This window comes from Salmo salar, chromosome ssa14 (genome assembly GCF_905237065.1).
Source record: "Salmo salar chromosome ssa14, Ssal_v3.1, whole genome shotgun sequence".
Taxonomy (NCBI): domain Eukaryota; kingdom Metazoa; phylum Chordata; class Actinopteri; order Salmoniformes; family Salmonidae; genus Salmo; species Salmo salar.
The window spans coordinates 27,285,683-27,299,658 of NC_059455.1; the positions used below are offsets into that span (position 1 = coordinate 27,285,683).

The following is a 13,976-nucleotide window of genomic DNA, read 5'->3' on the forward strand; positions in this document are numbered from 1 at the left end:
ATATATTTGTTTAACCTGTATTTAACTAGGCAAGTCAGTTAAGAACAGTCTTATTTACAATGACGGATATTGGCATTTGTAAAGATTCATTTGAATCCTCAACCTGGACCATGAGACAATACTTTAAGTCAAATGTTCTCAATATTACTTTTATTTACATAAGCATGGGAAAGAAAACCATATACATTGACTTTTCCACTCACTGATTGATACAGTATATGATATCTGTATGTTTCTCTACACTTTTATAGTGAGTTAAAAAGACAACACAAAAGATGTCCAACACTTTGAAAGGCTTGTCTTCAGAATACAATCTATATAAGATAAGAGTTTACATGAAATGTGCAAATCTATTACATTTCAATACAACGATGACAAAACACACAATATAGCTGTGCCTCTGGATATCAACTTCCACGTTTTTAAATGAACCAAACAAAATAACAAATGTATATGTTCTTACTACATAAACCTGTTTCAGAAGGCACATGGTGCGCATTGCCACATCTTAAAAGGTAGTTCAAGCGAGCTGCATTCCACCAATGCCATAACAAAAAGGACATGACGCTGTTATGTGCCTAAAATGTCAATTTCAGGTTACCTCTACAATTCCATTCACAAAAGTATTAGCCCCGTTGTTTTGTCAGCACTGTTAGACAGTGTGACTGGATCTCCAAAAGGCATCTCTTTTCAGTAGTTCATGTTGGGAAGATAAGCAATATGTAACAGAAAAATATGTATGGTGTGGATGGTCAGGGGGAAAAGTATTGAATCCTAGTCTATAAGGTGTCTGGTCCAGTACTTTTGGTGATCCTGACAGTTTAAATCAGAATGACAATGAACAAACCAGAGTAGCCTTCCTGGAAAAAAAAAGAAAAAAAGGTACATATACACAATATGTCGTTTCCATCCCGATTGTTGTCGGTAGTTCTTTTAACCCTAGCCGAAGCCCCACAAATATCTTGTGTATGTAGAATGACAAATACATTTGCAGTGCTTCAGCTACCCAAACCCATGTCTTTTACACCACCTTGAGACTACAAAGGCCTTTGAAAGTACAAATGGCATGCATTGTACATTTCATTCTCTCCAGACCAAAGAGCCAAACATCTCCATAAAGTATCTACTATAAAAGGAGTTCTCTCTTGTGTACAAAAATAAGTAGAGTATATGGGTGCTTACACTGACAAGTGAGGTGCAATTTAACTGATGGCAAGTGGTACTTAAACTGAGCTTAGATATGTATTGGGGAAGTTAGATAAGCACTCTGCACAATAAGCAGCATCTTAATTTGGTTAACAAGCTTGTATCGGGAACTCGAATCAAACTCCCAATGACTTCAAAGCATGACATATGCAAATGTTTGAGTTGAGCATTGTTCTCAAGTCAGGATTCGGGCCAAGATGCTGCTAAACAGATTCCACAGAACATATGCCTATGTAACACCAAGGTTCTTCATTTCCATGCAGCTTTCCATCCACCAATCAAGTCTACCTCAGACATCTTGCAGTGAAGTGATCCGTAATTCTTTGGACATGGGGGGCATCTAAGAAAATATCCACGTTTGTTTAACCCCTTATGTGGCCAATAGTCAAGCTCAGTAGAGCCATAGAAATAGATTTGACTTAAATGGGGATGTCTGTTCTAGTAATTCTATTTCTATGAGTAGAGCAGTCATGTGGCACACTTCTGATGAGCCAACAGAGCCTGAAGGGGAGAATGAACACTTTAATACAATCATAATATTTGCTTTGGTAAAAACAAAAATGCCACATTTAGCCCTCCTGTCCAAAGTCATCTGTGAATTTTCTCAGTTTGTCCAAATCATGATCGTTGACAGTTGGCTTCGTGCTGGACAGGGACCTCAGCATGTCAGACTGCAAAGAATAAAGAGAGAGACATGATCAAGGGTTATTCAACAATCTTGTTTTCCCCAAAACATTACCATTGAGACGGAGAAACAGATAACTGAATAATATTAATAACTTAATTTTGCACACTCACCATACAAACGACTGGCTCACACAGCTTTTCCCCAGGGACCTCCATCCATGTCATCTCGATGCCGTTCGGGTCTCCCGGGGAGCACGGGGTCAAAAAGTCATCTACCAGGATTTTCGGATTGTCTCTCAATGGCCCTCGTACCTTCAATAACAAATGCAATTTATTGTGTTAAAAATAACAAAACTCAATAGAAAATTGCATAGCTTGATATAAAGATTAACACTGAAGAATACACAGACGTTGTTCACTGGTCGTCATTATGGAGACGTACCCGTTTGAAGTGAGTGGCTGATTGAACTTTCCTGACGGGCTGCATAAGCGCATCTCTGACGATGACGCTGATGTCGGCCCCCGAGTACCCGTCTGTCTTCTTTCCCAGGGTGACAAAGTCAGAGTCGTTGAGGCTGGTGGGGGTGGCGCCTAGGTGGAGCTTGAACATGAAGGTGCGGGCGTGTTCCTCTGGCAGGGGGATGTAGATCCTCTTCTCAAACCTGAGATAATTAAAAGTTCCAATGCAGTTTTTATCTCAATATCAAATCATTTCTGGGTAACAACTAAGTACCTTACTGTGATTGGTCAAAAATAAACAAATTGCTTATTAGCAAAGAGCAATTTCTCAAGCAAGAATTTTGCTAGGACTGTCTGGGAGTGGTCTGAGTGGGGAGTACGGCAGTTGGTGGTCATGAAATTTTGTCACCCGGTTATTGCCATGGAAAAGACTGCCGGTCACACGGTAATTGACCGTTAATTAACAAACACGTTTAGCATCTCCGGGCCTCCACACATACAAGCCGCTGATGTGCACCCTTGGTATCGTCTACATTTCAAAAAGTCTAATAAATTAGTTAAATATACACCGTCACAATAAATCCATTATTTTAGTCAGGTCTAAAGAAACATTATGGTATGAAGAAAATGGATTTCAGAAGAACAGAATGAGTTGGCCTACTGTTATCTGGCTATGCACCATGCAATATGCTTGTTCATTTAGCAGACAATATATGCTTATAAGTCCAGTGCCATTATTTTATATTATATGATTTTATAGTAAGAAGAATCCAAAGGAAAGGAGTAGGTGGACAGTACATTGCAATAAACTTAAGTCAACTACTAACAGAATACATTTACAAAATAATGCATATGGGAGTAGCCAGCATAGTACATCAGGACGCACAACTGCAATGCGTTTCGACTACTAGTCTTCCTCAGGCAGCATTCTGTAAGTAGTAAGAAGAATATAACAGAACTTAGCTGAATAAAATAGAAAGGGTTTTTCAGATTCCAGAGTGAGAGTGTGCATATGAAGTGGCTATGTTGAGCGTAAAAAAGTGATCATTTGAAACAGGTCCTATACGCTAGATTTACAGTTATTTGGCAACTTCAGTTGTGAATGATACAAACCATAGAATGCCTTCGAAATCCAGATATGGGCTGCGTGATGATAGGCTATTGAGGATTTGAGAAAGTGGCAAAAAAAGCTTGAGCTCTGTTCCTTGCCTCAGGCTGCACATACTGTTCTCTCATCAAGTGATCATACTTTCACCCATCCAGACTATTCTCAATTTAATCTCGTCTTTACCAATATGTTAAATGAGTTTAGATTTAGAATGATCAAATGGGCAAGAACAGGGGGAAGAGAAAAAAAGACATGTAATCAATATGCACTTGAATAGCAAATAGAGGCCACTTTCACACTGGTTCGTTTCACTCATGTTGGGTAGGCTACTCTGGTTATTTCACAGTGGTACAGGTGATATTCCACCCAAACTCTGTATGCCATGAGCTCTCCAACCCTGTTCCTGCAGCTACCCAGTGCTTAATTTGGGAAGCCAAGGGAAATCTGTTCAGGAACATCAATAGTAACATGTTTTCACAACGAAACATGTTTCATTAAACTGTTGACAGCCCCTCTCTCTGCGCACTGGAGAAAGGAATGAAGGAGAGGGGGAGGAGATGGAAACGCATGGCGGCGAGAAATTCTCTAGTTAAAAAGGTCATGTGCCAGACTATTATTAAAAAAAAATGAAATCCCCATTATTCAACATCAAATACAAATTCATTATAATTGTTGGCTAACTCTGAATTTGTTTAATTTAGGCTAGACCAATTATGCACAAAAAAGATATCTTACATCTGCATTTTTCTTTAAGCTAACATGCATATGGCTGTTTTGAATTAATCACCTTAGAAAGCAGTGTCCATTTTGTTGTGTTAGGCTTTGAAACAACATCCACAAGGACCATATTCTCCACTACGTTTCAACCCGTTGTTGAACTTTTCTTCAAATGATCAATCACAGCAAGGTGAGTTCTAAAAGCACATACAAGTGTTTGATGTGATTTTCGAATTCATTTACATTGATGTCAGAGTGGTTAGAGGGACAATGGAGCCCGGAGTACCAGGCCATTAGCGATCTGGATACTATCTCCAGAGTGCATAAAAGGAGATTACCATGACTCAAATGTCGCATAGAATTTTACTGCGGTCATGACTGCCGGTAATATGGTCACCGCAACAACCCTAGTGGGGAGGTGGAAAACTGAAAACTAGCTGTTATTGGTGGGTAGTTTGTATCTCTTTTTTTTGTATTGGTCTATCAACCAAAACAGGCTGACATTTCAGGCAGTCTTTTCAAACAGCTCTTACGCTAAAAGGGCATTATCATAATGTTCACAATATTATTCCAACCTCATAGGTGTGAAAAAAAAAATATATATATATCTATATATATATATATATATATATATATATATCTATATATATATATATATATATAAAATCACATACTCTACAGGAAGAAGAATACATTTACATCCCCTACAGGGTAGATCTGAGCAGCAAAAACAAAGATAAGAAGCAGTGCTGCTGAGTCACAGTATTCTAACTTCAGAGATTTCCCATTATTATTATCCAAACGAGTTAAAGCAGGGTGGTACATGTTACCATACATTTGTAAGGCTGTTGTGTCACAGTCAACAACAATAAAAGGACAAGTTATTTGGTACACAGTTGGGATGGTAGGCTAAGCCAGTGTAACAATGTGTCATTACCGTCTTCTGATGGCAGAGTCCAATGTCCAAGGGATGTTGGTGGCCCCCAATACCAGTACCCCATCGTTGTCATTCCCCACTCCTGAGGAAAAATATCTTATTAACGTTTCAAAACCATTTTAACTTAATATGACCAAAACACCAATACAGTCCACTATAATCTACATACAAGTTTGGGCACACCTACTTATTCCAGGGCTTTTCTTGATTTGACTATTTTCTACATAGCAGAATAATAGTGAAGACATCAAAACAATTAAATAAACACATTGAATCATGTAGTAACCCAAAAAAGTCAATATATTTTATATTTGAGATTCTCAAAGTAGCCACCCTTTGCCTTGACGGCTTTGTATACTTTTGGGTTTCTCTCAACATGCTTCATGAGATAGTCATCTGGAATGCATTTCAATTAACAAGTGTGCCTTCTTAAAAGTTAATTTGTGCAATTTATTTCCTTCTTAATGTGTTTGACCCAATCAGTTGTGTTGTGACAAGGTAGGGGTGGTATACAGGAAAATTAAGAACTTTGAAGAAGTTTCTTCAAGTTTAGTCGCAAAAACTATCAAGCGCAGTGATGAAACTGGCTCTCCACAGGAAAGGAAGACCCAGAGTTACCTCTGCTGCAGAGGATAAGTTCATTAGAGTTACCAGCCTCAGAAATTGCAGCCCAAATAAATACTTCAGAGTTCAAGTAACAGACACATCTCAACATCAACTATTCAGAGGAGACTGCGTGAATCAGGGCTTCATGGTCAAATTGCTGCAAAGAAACCACTACTAAAAAGGACAATAAGAAGAAGAGACTTAGGCCAAGAAACACAAGCAATGGACATTAGACCAGTGGAAATCTGTCCTTTGGTCTGATGAGTCCAAATTTGAGATTTTAGGTTCCAACCGCCATGTCTTAGTGAGACACAGAGTAGGTGAAAGGATGATCTCCACATGTGTGGTTCCCACCGTGAAGCATGGATAAGGAGGTGTGGAGGTGGTGATTTATTTAGAATTCAAGGCACACTTAACCAGCATGGCGACCACAGCACTCTGCAGCGATACGTCACCCCATCTGGTTTGTGCTTAGTGGAACTATCATTTGTTTTTCAACAGGACAATGACCAATACACCTCCAGGCTGTGTAAGGGCTATTTCACCAAGAAAGAGAGTGATGGAGTGCTGCATCAGATGACCTGGCCTCCACAATCACCCGACCTCAACCAAACTGAGATGGTTTAGGATGAGTTGGACTGCTGAGTGAAGGAAAAGCAGCCAACAAGTGCTCAGCATATGTGGGAACTCCTTCAAGACTGTTGGAAAAGCATTCCTTGCAAACGCTGATCGAGAGAATGCCAAGAGTGCGCAAAGCTGTCATCAAGGCAAGGGGTGGCTACTTTGAAGAATCTAAAATATAATTTGTTTAACACTTTTTTGGTTACTAAACAATTTCATATGTGCTATTTCATAGTTTTGATGTCTTCACTGTTATTCTACAATGAAGAAAATAGTAAAAATAAAAACCCATGAATGAGTAGGTGTCCAAACTTTTGACTGGTTGTGTGTGCACAATGCCTTCGGAAAGTATTCAGACACCTTGACATTTTCCACATTGTGACATTACAGCCTTATTCTAAAACTGATTTAAAAATCCTCAGCAATCTACACACAATACCCCATAATGGCAAAGCGAAAACAGGTTTAGAAATGCAAGCAAATGTATTAAAAATAAACACAAATACCTTAATTACATAAGTATTCAGATCCTTTGCTATGACACTGGAAATTGAGCAAAGATGCATCCTGTTTCCATTAATCATCCTTGAGAAGTTTCTTCAACTTAATTGGAGTCCACCTGTGGTAAATTCAATTGATTGGACATGATTTTGAAAGTTTGGAACCAAGACTCTTCCTAGAGCTGGCCGCCCGGCCATACTGAGAAATTGGGGGCCTTTATCAGGGAGGTGACCAAGAACCCCATGTTGACTGACAGAGCTCCAGAGTTTCTCTGTGGAGATGGGAGAAACTTCCAGAAGGACAACCATCTCTGCAGCACATCACCAATCAGAACATTATGGTAGTGGCCAGACGGAAGCCACTCCTCAGTAAAAGGCACGACAGCCCACTTGGAGTTTGCCAAAAAGCACCTAAAGACAGACCATGAGAAACAAGATTCTCTGGTCTGATGCAACCAAGACTGAACTCTTTGACCTGAAGGCCAAGCATCACGTCTGGAGGAAACCTGGCACCATCCCTATGGTGAAGCATGGTGGTGGCACATCATGCTGTGGGGATGTTTTTCAGCGGCAGGGACTGGAAGAGTAGTCAGGATCGAGGGAAAGATGAACGGAGCAAAGTACAGAGAGATCCTTGATGAAAACCTGCTCCAGAACACTAAGTCCCTCAGACTGGGGGAGAAGGGTCAGGAAGCAGCAGTGACTCAATCAATAAAAAAGTGGTCAGATGAAGCAGATGCTAAGCTACAGGACTGTTTTGCAGCACAGACGGAAATATGTTATGGGATTCCTCCAATGGCATCGAGGAGTACACCACATCACTTATTGGCTTCATCAATAAGTGCATCGATGACGTCGTCCCCACAGTAACAGTATGTATGTACATACCCCAACCAGAAGCCATGGATTACAAGCAACATCCGCACTGAGCTAAAGGACAGAGCTGCTGCTTTCAAGGAGCGGGACTCTAACCTGGAAGCTTATAAGAAATACTGCTATGCCCTCCGACGAACAATCAAACAGGCAAAGCGCCAATACAGGACTAAGATCGAATCGTACTACACCGACGCTGACCCTCGTTGGATGTGGCAGGGCTTGTAGACCATTACAGACTACAAAGAGAAGCACAGCCGAGAGCTTCCCAGGGACACGAGCCTACCAGACGAGCTAAACTACTTCTATGCTCGCTTCGAGACAAATAACACTGAAACATGCATGAGAGCACCAGCTGTTCCGGAAGACTGTGATCACGCTCTCCGCAGCCGATGGGAGTAAGACCTTTAAACAGGTCAACATTCACAAGGCCGCAGGGACAGACGGATTACCAGGACATGTACCGCGAGCATGCGCTGACCAACTGGCAAGTGTCTTCAATGACATTTTCAACCTCTCCCTGTCCGAGTCTGTAATACCAACATGTTTTAAGCAGACCACCATAGTCCATGGGGCCAAGAACACCAAGGTAACCTGCCTAAATGACTACCGACCCATAGCACTCACGTCTGTAGTCATGAAGTGCTTTGAAAAGCTGGTCATGGCTCACAACACCATTATCCCAGAAACCCTAGACCCACTCCAATTTGCATACCGCCCACCCCAACAGTACATGCAATTTCTATTACACTCCACACTTCCCTTTCCCACCTGGACAAAAGGAACACCTGTGAGAATGCTATTCATTGACTACAGCACAGTGTTCAACACCATAGTGCCCTCAAAGCTCATGAATGAGCTAAGGACCCTGGGACTAAACACCTCCCTCTGCAACTGGATCCTGGACTTCCTGACAGGCCCCCCCCAGGTGGTAAGGGTAACAACACATCCACCACACTGATCCTCAACACAGGGGCCCCTCAGGGGTGCGTGCTCAGTCCCCTCCTGTACTCCCTGTTCACGCATGACAGCACGGCCAGGCACAACTCCAACACCATCATTAAGTTTGCCGATGACACAACAGTGTCGCCTGATCACCGACAAGACAGCCTATGGTGTAGGGCAGAGAACTGGCCGTGTTGTGCCAGGACAACAACCTCTCCCTCAACGTGATCAAGACAAAGGAGATGATAGTGGACTACAGGAAAAAGAGGACCGAGCACGCCCCCACTCTCATTGATGGGGCTGTAGTGGAGCAGGTTGAGAGCTTCAAGTTCCTTGGCGTCCACATCACCAACAAACTAACATGGTCCAAGCACACCAAGACAGTTGTGAAGAGGGCACGTCAGAACCTATTCCCCCTCAGGAGACTGAAAAGTTTTGGCATGGGTCCTCAGATCCTCAAAAGGTTCTACAGCTGCACCATCGAGAGCATCCTGACTGGTTGCATTACTGGCTGGTATAGCAACTGCTCGGCCTCCGACCGCAAGGCACTACAGATGGTAGTGCGTACGGCCCAGTAAATCACTGGGACCAAGCTTCCTGCCATCCAGGACCTCTATACCAGGCGGTGTCAGAGAAAGGCCCTAAAAATTGTCAAAAACTCCAGTCACCCTAGTCAGACTGTTCTCTGCTATCGCACGGCAAGTGGTACCGGAGCGCCAAGTCTAGGTCCAAGAGGCTTCTAAACAGCTTCCACCCCCAAGTCATAAGACTCCTGAACATCTAATCAAATGGTTACCCAGACTATTTGCATTGCCCCCTCGCCCCCTTTCCCCTCATTTACACCGCTGCTACTCTGTTATCATCTATGCAAAGCCACTTTAATAATGTACATATTACCTCGATTAACCGGTACCCCCCTATATATAGTCTCGCTATTGTTATTTTACTGCTGCTCTTTAATTACTTGTTACTTTTATTTTATTTTTTTTAACTGCATTGTCGGTTTGGGGCTCGTAAATAAGCATTTCACTGTAACGTCTACACCTGTTGTATTCGTCACAAGTGACTAATACATTTTGATTTGGGGTGAAGGCTCACCTTCCAATAGGACAACAACCCTAAGCACACAACCAAGACAACCCAGGAGTGGCTTCAGGACAAATCTCTGAATGTCCTCAAGTAGCCCAGCCAGAGCCCAGACTTGAACCCGATCGAACATCTCTGGAGAGACCTGGAAATAGCTGTGCAGCAATGCTCCACATCCAACCTGAGAGGTTGAAAGGATCTGCAGAGAAGAATAGGAGAAACTCCCCAAATACAGGTGTGCCAAGCTTGTAGCGTCATACCAAAGACTCAATGCTGTAATTGCTGCCAAAGGTGCTTCAACAAAGTACTGAGTAAAGGGTCTGAATATTTATGTAAATGTGATATTTCCTTTCTTTTTTTTTCCTTCTAAAAAACTGTTTTTGCTTCATCATTATGGGGCATTGTGTGTAGATTGATGAGGGGGGAAAAAACATTGAATCAATTTTAGAATAAGGCTGTAACATAACAAAATGTGGAAAAAGTCAAGGGGTCTGAATACTTTCCGAAGGCACTGTGTATGTATGTATGTAAATTGTTTTCTGTCGCCCTCACCCTGCATCTGAACCAGAAACTCTGTCTTGATCCGGCGAGCTGCTTCACTCTCGTTCTCACTCCTGGAGCCGCACAGTGAGTCTATCTCATCTATGAAGATGATGGAGGGTTTGTGCTCCCGTGCAAGAGTGAACAAGTTCTTTACTAATCTGGAGAGGAGAAAGAAGGCTCAAAGAAACATAAAGATGATCATATGCTTTTCCCCAATAGATACATGGAGCTGGTGTCCCGGACACAGATTCAACTTAAATCCAGGACTACATTTTTTTTTTTTTCTCCCCCCAACAGAGAATAGAATCTCTATCGAGTTTGCTTTTTAGTCTAGGACTAGGCTTAATCTAGGCCTAATTTACAACCATTAAAACAGCATCATTGGATTTATATCTACAAATAATCATTCATGTTCCCCTGGATTAAGAGTAAAATCTCACTTCTCACTCTCTCCCAGCCACTTGGACACCAGGTCAGAGGAGGAGATAGAGAAAAAGGTGGAGTTGTTGGCCTCTGTGGCCACAGCTTTAGCTAGGTAGGACTTTCCTGTACCAGGAGGACCAAAGAGCAGGATCCCCCTCCATGGCGTTCTTTTACCTGCCAGACAGAGACATGTTGTCTTTGGGAGTGGTCGTGAATAACAGTGGGGAATAAATAGGCTAAGCTTCTCATTTTCAAATGAATGAACGGTAATAATCAATTGATTCTATACAATGTCGTTGGATGGACTCATTTTCAGTAGGTCATTTCAGCATGTTTTTCATACATTCTGATATGACATCATCATTAATTCTCTGGAGATCTGAGGCAGTAAGACTGCATTACCTGTGAAAAGATGTGGGAATTTAATTGGCAAAATAACAGCTTCTTTCAGGGCCTCTTTGGCTCCCTCTAAACCGGCAACATCATTCCACTTGATGTTTGGCTTTTCCATAACGATGGCGCCTAAAAAAACAAAATCCAGTATGATGGGAACATACAAATCATTTTACAGTAAAGGAAAATAATCAGACACATTCATGTGAAAACCTAATAATAAATGTATTTATTAGACACCTCAACCGGGTGAGGTAAAAGTAAAGTGAAACTGAGCCAAATAACCTTTGGCATCTTATAAAATTGGAACAGAGTTATAATGCAAATCAAAAGTACAAATTTCACACAGTATGTCAGTGATACAACTAACCTGAAAGTTGGTTCTGGAACTTCTTTTTTTCTGGGTCGTCTCCTTCATCACTTTCATTTCTGCACAATAATAATCCATCTCAATTATGCTGAAGGGCAAAAGTGTACACAGAACCACAAGATGTTTTTGATCCAACTAATTGACTCATCACATTCCAATACACCCCCCACACACACACACACACACACACACACACACACACAGCCAAGCCTCATTGCATGAGCAAAGACTTCGCGCACACACACACACCCTTTGTCGTCAGCTTGGGACTCCTTCACAGGCTTGGCGGGTGGAGCCTTCTCTTTCTTCTTCAGGTATTCTTTGAGCTTCTCTGCTCTGTCAAGGTACTCAGCACATTTGGCCCTGATGCTCTGTTTGGCTTTGTCACCCTGGGCTTCATCTGGCAGGAGAGGAATGCAAGGATTGTATTAAAATTCTGTCTTGCGTATATGTTTTTATTTAGAAAATAATCACAATTACAGTAATCCCCCTGAACTGTGCGAAATGGAAAAATGCATTCTGCTGACAAGGATTACAACTCTAAAAGAGGAAAGAGCAGTATGCAAATATCTCATTGTCTTGAAGCATACATTTTACTACGTGTAGGAAGTACTGAACAGCGTGTTGGTATAGACGCAGGGCCTCGTCGTAGTTCTGAGCTTTATCCTCCTGGGCTGCCTTGCTGGCCAGATCTATGGCTTTCTGAAAAACAGAAATGAGAAAGTTATCAAAAAAGCAAATACATAAGGAAAGCAACAAATTGAAAGAGGATTAGCTGCAAGAAGTTTGATCTTGCTAATCAGAATTAATTGACTCTTAAAAGCTATGGGACTTTCACTAGGGACAGGGGGACATGTCATGAATTTAATGCAATTGTAATCTTCTTTCTATGAATTTCGCGCTAGCGTTTAATATAATACAAGTAATATAATACAGAAAACACTTAGTATTCAGAGGAATGTACTGTACATCAAAGCTGGGACCGAGAGACTGAAAAACAGCTTCTATCTCAAGGCCATCGGACTGTTAAACAGCCATCACTAACATTGAGTGGCTGCTGCCAATATACTGACTCAAATCTCTAGCCACTTTAATAATAAAAAATTGGATGTATTAAACGTATCACTAGTCACTTTAAACAATGCCACTTTACAATGTTTGCATACCCTACATTACTAATCTCATATGTATATACTGTACTCTATACCATCTACATACCTATGCAGCTCGGCCATCGCTCATCCATATATTTTGATGTACATATTCTTATTCCATCCCCTTACATTTTGTGTGTATATAAGGTAGTTGTTGTGAAATTGGTAGATTACTAGTTAGATATTACTGCATGGTCAGAACTAGAAGCACAATCATTTCGCTACACTCGCATTAACATCTGCTAACCATGTGTATGTGACCAATAAAATTTGATTTGATTTAAAGGCCTGTCACATCTGCTACTGGCTTTCACCATCCCTAAAGAGTGGTTATTAATCAGAGCCCTAATATAAAAAAGGTGCTTGTCAAAGGTGATAGACCAAAATCATCATAAAATGCATCTTCAATGACATGAATCAGCCAGGAACTCCTCCTTTCAACCTGGTCACAGAGCCTTTCGAATTATTCTGCATGTACATTACATGATCAAAAGTATGTGGACACCTGCTAATCAAACATCATTAATATGGAGTTGGTCACCCCCTTTGCTGCTATAACAGCCTCCATTCTTCTGGGAAGGCATTCCACTAGATGTTGGACCATTGCGTCGGGGACTTGCTTCCATTCAGCCACGAGCATTAGTGAGGTCAGGCACTAATGTTGGGCGATTAGGCCTGGCTCGCAGTCAGCGCTCCAATTCATCCCAAAGGTGTTCGATGGGGTTGAGGTCAGGGCTCTGTACAGGCCAGTCAAGTTCTTTTACACCGATCCCGACAAAACATCTCTGTATGGACCTCGCTTTGTGCACAGGGGCATTGTCATGCTGAAACAGGAAAGGGCCTTCCCCAAACTGTTACCAAAGTTGGAAGCACAGAATCATCTAGAATGTCATTGTATGCTGTAGCTTTAAGATACCCCTTCACTGGAATTAAGGGTCCCTAGCCCGAACCATGAAAAACAGCCCCAGACCAATATTCCTCCACCAAACTTTACATTTGGCACTACGCATTGGGGCAGGTAGTGTTGTCCTGGCATCCGCCAAACCCAGATTAATCCGTCAGACTGCCAGATGGTGAAGCTTGATTCATCACTCAAGAGAACGCGTTTCCACTGCTGCCAATGGCGACAAGCTTTACACCACTCCAGCCAACACTTGGCATTGCACATGGTGATCTGGGTTTTCATGGCTGCTCAGCCATGGAAACCCATTTCATGAAGCCCCCGACAAATAATTAATTTTGCTGAAGTTGCTTCCAGAGGCAGTTTTACACATGCAGGGATCATCTGTTCACCCAAACCGCGTCTCACGAAGACAAGGCGGTTCGAAACAAAAATCTCAAATTTGGACTCATGAGACCAAAGGGCAGATTTCCACCGGTCTAATGCTCATTGCTCGTGTTTCTTGGA

At 41.8% G+C, this 13,976-nt stretch overlaps 1 protein-coding gene across 2 annotated transcripts in view; it reads right to left on the reverse strand.

Annotated features, from left to right (window-relative positions):
* Positions 1-135: 135 nt before the first annotated feature.
* LOC106569187 (vacuolar protein sorting-associated protein 4B) overlaps positions 136-13,976 on the reverse strand; it is a 32,793-nt gene continuing 18,952 nt past the window's right edge. For both annotated transcript variants that reach the window (XM_014140277.2, XM_014140278.2), the window contains 10 exons: positions 12,005-12,116; positions 11,664-11,814; positions 11,415-11,473; positions 11,054-11,173; positions 10,669-10,825; positions 10,238-10,386; positions 5,055-5,136; positions 2,276-2,495; positions 2,005-2,145; positions 136-1,877 (listed from right to left, as the gene is read on the reverse strand). In XM_014140277.2, coding sequence (XP_013995752.1) covers positions 1,776-1,877; positions 2,005-2,145; positions 2,276-2,495; positions 5,055-5,136; positions 10,238-10,386; positions 10,669-10,825; positions 11,054-11,173; positions 11,415-11,473; positions 11,664-11,814; positions 12,005-12,116 — 1,293 coding nt within the window. In that variant the 3' untranslated portion in view covers positions 136-1,775. The remainder of the gene's footprint in view (positions 1,878-2,004; positions 2,146-2,275; positions 2,496-5,054; positions 5,137-10,237; positions 10,387-10,668; positions 10,826-11,053; positions 11,174-11,414; positions 11,474-11,663; positions 11,815-12,004; positions 12,117-13,976) is intronic.